Source organism: Vigna unguiculata, chromosome 9 (genome assembly GCF_004118075.2).
Source record: "Vigna unguiculata cultivar IT97K-499-35 chromosome 9, ASM411807v1, whole genome shotgun sequence".
Lineage (NCBI taxonomy): Eukaryota > Viridiplantae > Streptophyta > Magnoliopsida > Fabales > Fabaceae > Vigna > Vigna unguiculata.
Genome location: NC_040287.1, coordinates 35,782,704 through 35,793,897, shown reverse-complemented (window position 1 = coordinate 35,793,897; position 11,194 = coordinate 35,782,704). Strand labels below are relative to the sequence as shown.

The window sequence follows — 11,194 nt, the reverse complement described above, 5'->3', positions numbered from 1 at the left end:
CCATTTTTATTTTTTTATTGTTGACACATTTATTTCATTAAAAATATTTTTTTTTAATTAACAAAAGTTTCTTATATTCATTTGCCTAATCATCGTAAAGTTTGTATATAAATTAAATTTGGTATACGGATGAAATTGATTTAATTTAAAAGGAAATGAAATGAAATTGAAATAAAATAATAAATACAGAGATTACTACATTGAGACTTTTCATATTTAATATTGACAGGTAACACTATTACTGTCAAATAACAATGTCTCTGTCACGTAGTATAATGTCAAATTGACATGTGACAATTAAAAAAATATAAAAAATTAAAAATTAAAAAAAGAATTAAAAAAACATGTGCATGTGCCGAGACATGACATATATGACATATAGTTTGCAACAAATTTTTCAAGAATCCAATTTAATCAAATAAAAAGAAGGAAGATACTTGAAATTTTATTAAAAAATGGAACCTTTAGAATCATTTAACACGCTAATTTGATTTTTAGAAACTGAACTATTTATAAATAAAATTGTTTGAACAAAGAATAAGTATGAGATTCAAAAATACTTTTTTAAATATGATGGCATTCATAATAAACTAAATCATTTATATAATTTAATTCAATTAAATCTATTAGAGTTTATTTTAATTTGTTTAATTATTATGAAAATTAGAGAATAACATAATGTTTCTATCATGTTTTTTTATTACATATCATATAAACCATTTAATGACTAACACAATGATTTTATTAAGATAAACAAATCAATTTGAGAAGTTAAATTCTGAGTTCCTTAAACATTTTTGTGGGAAAGTTAATTAAAAAAAAACAATTATAATAATGCTACTTAAAGAAAACACAAATAAATGTTTAATCAAGTTTCTTTACACATTATTAATAAAACCCTTCCAAAATTTTCAACTTTTTAAACCACAATACTGTAATGTAATTCTCTAGTCAATTAACATAAACCATATTTATATTATTTGTGAAATAAAATATTGAATATTTTTTACCAACTATTTTGTTGTTGATGGAATAAAAAAATTATCATATTAATAGTTTTAAAAAATAAAAAAACAATCAATTGAATATAAAAATAAAACCAAATAAAATAAACAAAAATAATATATATAATTAAGGCGTGATAAAAGTTAAAAAAGGTAGATATTAGAAAAAGAGTTGTTGTTGTTGTAACGCTAACTAGCAGGTGTAGACGGAACAATTGGAGTACACGAAACCCATCTTCGTAGAATTGTGTTGTATTTGTATTCCAATGGAATCCCTTCTTTGGTTTCATTGACAAACCTCACGCAGCCGTAAACTCCGTCGCCGTCCCTCGCCGTAGTGTGTTCGTCACCGTCGTGGTCGCCGCCTCCTAAAACACGGCACAACGAATCCGAATCAAAGACAGTGTTTGGAAGCATTTAATGTAAATCCATGGATACCAACCAACAATCTTTATCCCTCCCTCTCTCTCTTCATTAAACCACGCAAATGGATCTCAAAGCTTCGGTGGGCCCGGACCCGGACCCGTTTCGCGTCAAGAGGAAGACCCTTGAGGCTGTGCTCTTGCAGTGTCAGAGAGCTCTCGAATTGATCGACGCTGCTTCTCCTTCTTCTTCTTCTGCTGAGGTTGAAGAAGAGGATTGTGTCGCTGATGGCGAAGCTGAGGCCATTGCGTGTACCGATCCTCATGCCGACCAGGTAGTTCCTCTTTCCCTTCTAGGGTTTCGGTTTGTACGGAATTTTTATTTTTATTTTTCTTCTCTTCCAATGTGACAAGGCATATCAATATCACTTTTCTGCTGTTGTTGACAGCATTCATGACAAAAAAATGTGTTGTTGAATTTACATGTAGTTGCTACTACTGTTCTAGTGATACAAGCTCTTTATCGTAGTGGATTTTGTAGCCTGTGTTGTGTTGCTAGGGACTTTGATTTGGTCATCGATGCTTTGGTAGTAGTGTTTATACGGGGTCAAAGGGACAGTTAATAAAATTAGTCTTTTAGTATTTTAAAAATAGATAAAATATTGGGACAAAAACTTAGATACACTTCCATAGCTGTTTCTGATGGCAGAAGGCAAGCCTTTTCTACGTGAAAGGTGAAACTCTAATTTTTATCAGATTAACTCCAAAAGCGACTAAAGACTTGCATATAAGTTTTGTTTTGAAAATTCTTCATTACAGACTTAAGGATATTGGTACGGAATAATTGTTAATAGTATGATTTTAGCACTACCTTAATATGGGTAATTATGGATACAATAGAGCTGATTATTCTTCCTAACACCACAGCCCATGTGTCTCAATGCAGTTACGTGATATGCTCAAATCAAGAGTTGAATGCCCTGCCTTTCTTCAAAAGTTGGAGTGTGCTCAGGCGTCAGTTTCGAAGAATATAGATGGTATCTTCTGCACTTTGGTGATTTTAAGTAATCAATGTTTTCTCTCCATTGTTTCAAATTTAGAATCATAATAAAAGAAAAAAAGTGCTTGGTTGTGGCAGAAGAAGGTAATTCTTGGGATATGATTGGTGAAAATGATCTCTGGGAAGGCCAACGTGATGACTTAGACCAAGAAGATTATGTCCTTGTTAGACAAGAGGATATAGTGGAGGGCATCGCATGCTTCATGGCTGCATATTTGCTATCTATTAAGCAGACCAAGGTATGTGATATGTGTGTACTTGTTATTCAGTTGCTCTATACTGTGTGTACGTGTTTTTGCTTCTCTCTTGAAAACTGTGATAATCCTTTTTTTTTACTCCAAACTTCAATGTACACTGGACTTTTTGCTTTATTGTATCTGCTTATACCTTCAAATGTGCAAATTCCAATTGGGGGAAATGATTTGTATGTTTGTTTCTCAAAAGCTTTTGCGGAATTTTCTTTTCAGATCATCTTTAAAATTCTCTTTTGTATGTGTTGCTTTCCATGCGCAGAAACGTGTACAAGTCATGACAAGTCGATTATGTTTGTGATATGAAAATAGAAAACATTTAAAAAATATTGGATACGGATACACCGAGGATGTATATTAAATAAAATACTTCATGTGAACATTTTTTACACTAAAATAACTTGCAAGGAAGCTATAGGCATGCTTCTCCTGTTGGTTTTGAAACCTCATTTAATCTGTTGCAACCTGACTGAGAAACCTCCATTTTCTGTCCTCAGAATAGCAAAAGTCAAGCAATTCATTCATATATTGTCAAATCACACCAATTTTGAACTGTACTAATTGCAATTTTTTTACTTTTCTGAATTGGCATGTATTAGACTTCTTTGCACAGATTGGCTACATGTCATATTTTCATGGAATTTTTGTGATGCGGTTGTATCCGACTATGCCATTTAAACAATGAAGGACTTTTTGGCATTTCACATATTTTTATTTCTCTATGTCTTACTTTTAATATTTAGATTAAAATCTACTAAATAAATATAGGAAGTGTTATTTACCAATATATATTTCCATTATCCAGTTAATGATCTCTCATCAGCCTAGTGTTTTTTTATCTTTTTGCACTAGTGTTGTCTGCTTTGACACTAACTCTATTTTGGTGTTGCAATAAATGCTCTATGTTTCTATTATGGTTTTCATAAACTGATGTTTAACCATGCCAGGCCACATGGCTACTTGATAATATTATATACCACTACTATCTCTTTACAAAGTCAAACTGGAAACTTCTGGTTTTAATATTTAACTGAGAAGTTTAAGTTTATATAATGACTGTTTTCTCCAAAAGTATGTATGTCCACTAAGTTCTGTTTAATGTTGAGGAAATAAGTTGCAACTTGCCATTTAATATAAAGGCCTTTTCCATAGTCTGCTTCTCTGTAGCCCTTCTTATTCAGGTTTTGGGCTACAATCACTTGCATTTTGTAATAAAGAATGTCTTTCACTTCTTTGGCTGTGAATATTTTTGTTTTATGAAATCCATCTACAATCAGTTGCAACCAACATATTCTACATTTCTTTCTTCTCTCTAATTGATTTCTTTGCTTTTTGTAGGATTTAACACCTGTTCAACTCCAGGACGGTGAGTTTGTTGGCATTCGTCTAGTATATACCTTACTTTTGTTATTCTTCCATATGTTTGTGGGATAAGCTAGAAATAACTCTTTTATCATATTGGGATAACTTACTACGATCGTATTGAGACAAGTTCATTGTAAGGTAGCTAAAACAGTGGGAAATAATTTCTGACTATTTATGGTTTTGTTCTATTAGCGCTTAGCAAGACATTTTCAGTGAAAAAGAAAAAGGGAAAGCTACGAAAGGCTTGGGATGGGAGCAAAGTTATTTATAACGTTGCATCTTGGGGTGCTACGGCCATAGGGTAAGTTGTTACTCCAACCCCATCCTTTTTTCATAATTAAGGAATAACTTGCATTCGTAATCTTAACATAACTTGGTCGTCTATTTTCCTGCTGTATCTGATATCATACGTTTAAGATGCCTTGTGTGTCATCTTTCTTAGTAATCATAGTTGTTTTTCACATCTGGTATAACAAGACAGTCATTCTCAGTTAATTTGTCCTCTTTTATTTGGCTAATAGTTTCATTTTTGCATTTGAAATTCATTACAGGATATATCAAAACCCTGTTATTCTTAGGGCCGCTACTAAAGCATTCTGGACTTCTTGCCATGTTATATCGAAGCTTCTCTGATTTGCCCGTGCTGCTTGGAGCAAAGTTGTGATGTAGTTAATAGTTTAGTTTAACTCTTGTTTCGCTGCAATTTACATGACGCCTCTGATTTCAAAATCAATTTCTTTGCACCACAAATCAATTGATTTGAAAGAGTTCGACATTGTAAATATCAATTGATTTGAACAGAGTTTGACATTGTAAATATTACTATCAAATGTTTCCGCCTGTAGTTCAAAGCTCAAGCCTTAAACATAATCTCCCTCCACGTCTGAGAGCCTGACTTGTGTTTTTTCTCGTTGATTTTAATTGAACCTCAGTCCATATTCCGCCACACCTTATGATACAGACCCAAATACAATTGGGTTTAAAGAGCCCATGATCCAAGAAGAGAATGGTAAGAATAGGTGGGGCAGGGTGTATGAGAGGAAACGGTCTAGGAAGAATGACGTGGCACACTAGGAAGAATAAGTTGGTTAGAAGAGAGAGAAGAAAAGGGGGGATGGTCATTTTGGAGGAGGACCATTGTGGTTGCTTCTTAGGAGCTTGGCTCTGGGCAGTTGGATATTCCTATCCTTCTGTATTTTTCTTGTTTTCAATTAAACTGGATCAGTGCATTCGATTCTCAATTTCTGGTTTCTTTATCCTTGCAATTTAAATAGTTATTAAGTGGTCCGACCTGCCGGATAATTCTTTTATCTAGAAACAATGCCACCGAAGAGAAACAATGCTCAGGGAGAACCAGCAACTGAGGAGCCGGGAGATGCGAGAGTAGAGCTTGTAGTAGAAGTCACCAAGCTCAAAGCCGTAGTTGAGGAGCTTGTTGCACAATCATTGCAGAACCAGAATCAGATGGAAACGTTACGTAAGGAGGCCGCTGAAAATCAGATGAAGCTGCTTAATCTCATGTCAACATTTTCGAAGGAAATTGAGGAAAAAGGTGAAGGCCAGGGATCAGTAACAAAAGGAAAGTCGAGTCCTGGAACAGTGAAGTCCAGTGGGAATCGAAGTTTGAGACAACTCGAAGGAGATGATTTGGAGGAATTTCGTCAATCGATGAAGAAAATTGAGTTACCATCGTTTTATGGGGAAGATCCAGCAGGGTGGATTGCTAGGGCTGAAATTTATTTCAACGTTCAAGAGACACGAGAAGCTGTTCGAGTGAGTCTTGCTCAACTTTGTATGGAAGGGGGTACGATACATTTTTTTCAATCTCTGTTAAATGAGTATGAAAATCTGTCATGGGAGGACTTGAAGAGAGAGTTATTGGAGAGGTATGGTGGAAGGGGAGAAGGAAGTGTTTATGATCAATTGACCTCGTTGAAGCAAACTGGGGTTATGGAGGATTACATTCGAAACTTTGAATGTCTGATTGCTCAGGTGCCTAGTATGCAAGATGAGCAATACTTCTCGTACTTTACACATGGATTGAAGGACGAACTCCGGGCAAGGATGCGAAGTATACATGTTGCGAATTCTCTTTCCAGGGGACAAATGATGAATGTAGCTCGTGCTATTGACGTAGAAATCTATGGTAGGAGCAGGGGGTGGCAGGGAAGAGGTGAGACACGTGGAGAGGGAAAGACCCAACTTGGAACTCGACCCGTTTCGCATGTGTTGGGTAAAACCGGCCCATGGCAGAATAATGGAAGTTGGGGAGGAAAAGGGTCAAGCCCAAGTGCACAAAATGATGGGGGTGAGAACAGCAAAAATGGGCCCAAGGATAGAGGGGCTCGTCACCTTTCTTATCAGGAGTTGTTGGAAAGAAAGAAAAAGGGTTTATGTTTTAAGTGTGGAGGTTCATTTGGACCGCTCCATCAGTGTCCCGTTAAACAACTTCGGGTCATAATGATTGATGAGGAGATACGAGTTGAATGCGAAGAAAATGAAGAGAAGATAATAGAAGATACTGCAGATGACGTTAACGATGTCGAAGGGGCATGTACTGCATTGAGTTTGTACTCTATGACGAAAGGGAAGGAGGAACAACCACGAACGATGAAGTTGCGAGGAAAGGTGGGTGAAATCCCAATGATGTTTCTAGTAGACAGTGGAGCAACCCACAACTTTATCTCACGGAAGTTGGTTGAAGCCTTGGGTTGGGAATGGGAAAGGACGCAACACATGAAAATTTTGATGGGAGACGGGCATAAATCTGAAACTCAAGGTGTATGTCGCGGAATGAGGGTGACATTCGATGAAGGGGAATTTGTACTTGATGCTTTTCTCTTCGATTTGGAGGACATGGATATGGTATTGGGTATGTCTTGGTTGACCACATTAGGGGAAACTACGGTGGATTGGAAAAGGCAGATTATGAGAGTCAAAACGGATCAAGGAGAGAGAGTGTTAAAAGGAGCACCTCGTGAAGATTCGTTGTTGGTGTCAATGTTTGGCTTGTTGGAGGAAAAAAGGGAAATAAAAAAGGATGGGTTGAGCCAAGAACAGAGACGTGTGCTAAATGATGTGTTGCAGAATTTTGCGGAGGTGTTTGATGAACCCAAGGGGCTGCCACCTGTACGTGCGAAGGAACATAGTATCAACCTTCAACCATGGCAAGGTCCCATTAATGTGAGGCCGTACCGTTATGCCTATCACCAGAAAAATGAAATTGAGAAACAAGTGAGGGAATTAATGGAGGTGGGTCATGTGAGGCATAGCCAAAGTGCATATTCCAGCCCAGTTATTTTAGTAAAGAAGAAAAACAACAAGTGGCGCATGTGTGTGGATTATAGAGCACTAAATAAGGCCACGATACCGGACAAATTTCCTATTCCAGTGATAGAAGAGCTTTTGGATGAATTACATGGGGTCAAATTCTTCTCAAAATTGGATCTTCGTTCGGGCTACCATCAAGTGCGGATGAGAAAGGAGGATATCCCGAAAACAGCCTTTAGAACACACGAGGGGCATTACGAATATCTCGTAATGCCGTTTGGGCTTATGAATGCCCCTTCCACTTTCCAAGCACTTATGAATGAAGTATTCCGCAATTGGCTAAGGAAAGGAGTATTGGTGTTTTTTGATGATATACTCATATATAGTAAGGGCTGGGAAGAACATTTGCAATTGTTGGAAAAGGTGTTGAGTACGTTGAGGGCCAATAAGTTATTTGCGAACAAGGAAAAGTGCACGTTTGGGCAAGAAAGTATCGAATACTTGGGTCATATTATATCGATACAAGGAGTTGCGGTTGACCCAAATAAAGTGAGTAGTGTTATTGATTGGCCTATCCCTACGAATGTGAAGGGAGTCCGCGGGTTTTTGGGGCTTACGGGATATTACCGTAAATTCATTAAAGATTATGGTAAGGTAGCAAGGTCCCTCACGGAGTTGACAAAAAAGGATGGATTCAAGTGGAATGAAAAGGCCCAAGAAGCTTTTGAGGAGCTTAAAAGGAGGATTACTACAGCACCTGTGTTGCAATTACCAAACTTTAATGACAAATTTTTTTTGGAGTGTGATGCTTCCGGGACAGGAATTGGGGCTATCTTAATGCAGCACAAGAGACCTGTTGCTTACTACAGCAAAGCGTTGAGTCCCCGTAACTTAACTAAGTCAGCATATGAACGAGAATTGATGGCGGTGGCACTTGCAGTACAGCATTGGAGACCTTACCTGTTGGGGCGGAAATTCACTGTGTTTTCTGATCAAAAAAGTCTCAAACAATTATTACAACAACGTATTACAACGGGAGGGCAGCAAAATTGGGTGGCAAAACTCTTGGGGTACAATTTTGAGATAGTTTATAAGCCGGGGAAAGAGAATCGAGGAGCTGATGCTTTGTCTCGTAGCAAAGATGAAATGGGGCTGAACAATATGATTTATTTCCCAGTATGGTTGGATTGGCAAGAGCTCAATACTGAAGTACATGCAGATAAAAGGTTGCAAAAAATAATTGAAGAAGTGCAGCAAGGACGTGGCGAGAAGTTCTGTGCGGGATTTGTTTATAAACAAGGAGTACTTTATTATAAAAATCGCCTAGTCATTTCGGAGAAATCTGTTTGGATTCCGAAATTTTTGGAAGAGTTTCATGCTATTCCTCAAAGTGGTCATTCAGGGTTCTATCGTACATACAGAAGGATAGCAGCAAATTTGTATTGGAAAGGAATGAAGAGAGACGTCCAACAGTATGTTCAAGCTTGTGACACGTGCCAAAGACAAAAATATATTACAGCAGCCCCTAGTGGTCTTTTGCAGCCATTACCAATTCCGGAGAGGGTCTGGGAAGACATTAGTATTGACTTCATCACGGGATTACCAAGATCAAAAGGGTTTGAAGCAATCTTGGTGGTTGTAGATCGATTGACAAAATACTGTCATTTTGTGCCTCTTAAACATCCTTATAGCGCGAAGACTCTTGCTGAAATTTTTGTGAAGGAGGTAGTGCGGCTACATGGAGTTCCGAATTCTATTGTGAGTGATCGAGACCCCTTATTTATGAGTGTATTTTGGAAAGAGTTTTTTAAAATGCAGGGAACCAAGCTGAAAATGAGCACAGCCTACCATCCTCAAACGGATGGACAAACGGAAGTAACCAATAGGTGTCTTGAAACGTATTTACGATGTTTCATCACTGATCAACCTAAGACTTGGGTGATTTGGATGCCTTGGGCTGAGTTTTGGTTCAACACAACTTACCATGGATCTACGGGAATGACTCCTTTTGAAGCGGTGTATGGTCGACAACCACCCAAGATTGTTCAAGTGGTTCAAGGGGAAGTGAGAGTGGAGGCTGTCCAAAAAGACCTTGTAGAGAGAGATGAAGCTTTGAGGCAGTTGAAATCTCATTTACTCAGAGCTCAGGACAGGATGAGAAATCAAGCAAATAAGCATCGTAAGGAGAGACATTTTGTTGTGGGGGATTTCGTCTTTTTGAAGTTGAAACAGAACAGACAACATTCTGTCATGAATAGAGTGCAGTCAAAGCTGAATGCTAAATATTATGGACCTTTTGAGGTTGTGGAGAAGATAGGGGAGGTGGCATATCGTTTGAAATTACCACCATCTTCGAAAATTCATCCCGTGTTTCATGTATCCCTATTAAAAAAGGCAGTAGGAAAATACAAGGTAGAGAAGGATCTTCCCAAAGGGCTGGAGGATGACAGAGTCGAATTAATGATACCAGAGGCTATATTGGCGACTAGGAACAACACAAAAGGGGGGGAGACCAAAACACAAGTATTGGTACATTGGAAGGGGCAAGATGTTGAGGAGGCGACTTGGGAGGATACGATTACCATCCACAACCAATTTCCGGAATTCAGCCTTGAGGACAAGGCTCTATTTCAAGAAGAGGGTATTGATACAGACCCAAATACAATTGGGTTTAAAGAGCCCATGATCCAAGAAGAGAATGGTAAGAATAGGTGGGGCAAGGTGTATGAGAGGAAACGGTCTAGGAAGAATGACGTGGCACACTAGGAAGAATAAGTTGGTTAGAAGAGAGAGAAGAAAAGGGGGGGGGGGGGGGGGGGGGGGATGGTCATTTTGGAGGAGGACCATTGTGGTTGCTTCTTAGGAGCTTGGCTCTGGGCAGTTGGATATTCCTATCCTTCTGTATTTTTCTTGTTTTCAATTAAACTGGATCAGTGCATTCGATTCTCAATTTCTGATTTCTTTATCCTTGCAATTTAAATACTTATTACCTTATTTGTGCTTTAACTTCATTGAACTGATGTGATTCTGGCACTCAATACAGAACGTTATTCCTAAGAATTATGTCAGAATATTATTTCCGTGAACATGTTTGGTAGTGATTTGCAAATTTAAAGAACGAGATTGAGATGCCGTGTGTTGTTTATCCTTTACCATGTTTTTTCTTTTTTGAAATTGTCTCGGCGCATTAAATCTGTAGTCCCATTGCTTTTAATTGGTATAATCTAAAATCGTGTGCAACGCATAGCGCTTCTATATTAAAAATTGGGTTGTATGTAGCTTTTAACAACTAACATTTAATAGCAATTAGTTGTATGATTTTCAAAATATGGCAAGTTCTTTTATACTTGTGCAGGTCTATTTACTTTTGTCTATTTACTTTTTAAGCTTACACAAAAATTACAAATTAGCTTAACGAGCAAATAGAATTTGAGAATGAACTTTTGAACCAACCAGTCACGAGTTTCAATTTGCTTTAAATAAAACAATTATATATTTTTTTGTTTTATAATATGTGTATTAATCAATATTATCTAAAATTTTAAAAGTTAATATTAAAATAACGCATTTTCTTCTAAATAAATGTGACTTAAAATCAACCGAAGGAGAGTACAAAACATTAGAGCGTTCAACTGTGAATGAAGATGAAAACCAGGAGTTCGATCTTTTTGGTAGTAGTTTGATTTTTTGCCGGATCAGGTGCTATGGGGCAAAAGTTGTTGATCTGAATATTCTGTTTGAGAAACCGAACATGGGTACATTTGTTTCAATAAAGATAGCTATTTCATGATGAATCTGGCTGATCTTCTGTACCGGATACTGCATAACCAGCTACTGCTACTGGTTTCACAATAAGTTTAATTTAGTTACTGGCTAGCAGAT

The 11,194-nt window shown here is 37.3% G+C and overlaps 1 protein-coding gene across 2 annotated transcripts; it reads left to right on the top strand.

Moving 5' to 3' along the window:
- The first annotated feature begins 1,177 nt into the window (after window positions 1-1,177).
- LOC114164625 lies at window positions 1,178-4,893 on the top strand. Of its 2 annotated transcripts, none has more exons than XM_028049360.1 (6): window positions 1,178-1,701; window positions 2,313-2,403; window positions 2,508-2,665; window positions 4,016-4,043; window positions 4,235-4,343; window positions 4,594-4,893. In XM_028049360.1, exons 1-6 carry the CDS (start codon window positions 1,492-1,494, stop codon window positions 4,673-4,675), a joined length of 678 nt encoding a protein of 225 aa, XP_027905161.1. In that variant the 5' UTR covers window positions 1,178-1,491; the 3' UTR covers window positions 4,676-4,893. The 2 variants fall into 2 exon arrangements, with proteins under 2 accessions (XP_027905161.1, XP_027905160.1); XM_028049359.1 differs by having other exon boundaries at window positions 1,181-1,701; window positions 2,505-2,665.
- The last annotated feature ends 6,301 nt before the right edge of the window (window positions 4,894-11,194 follow it).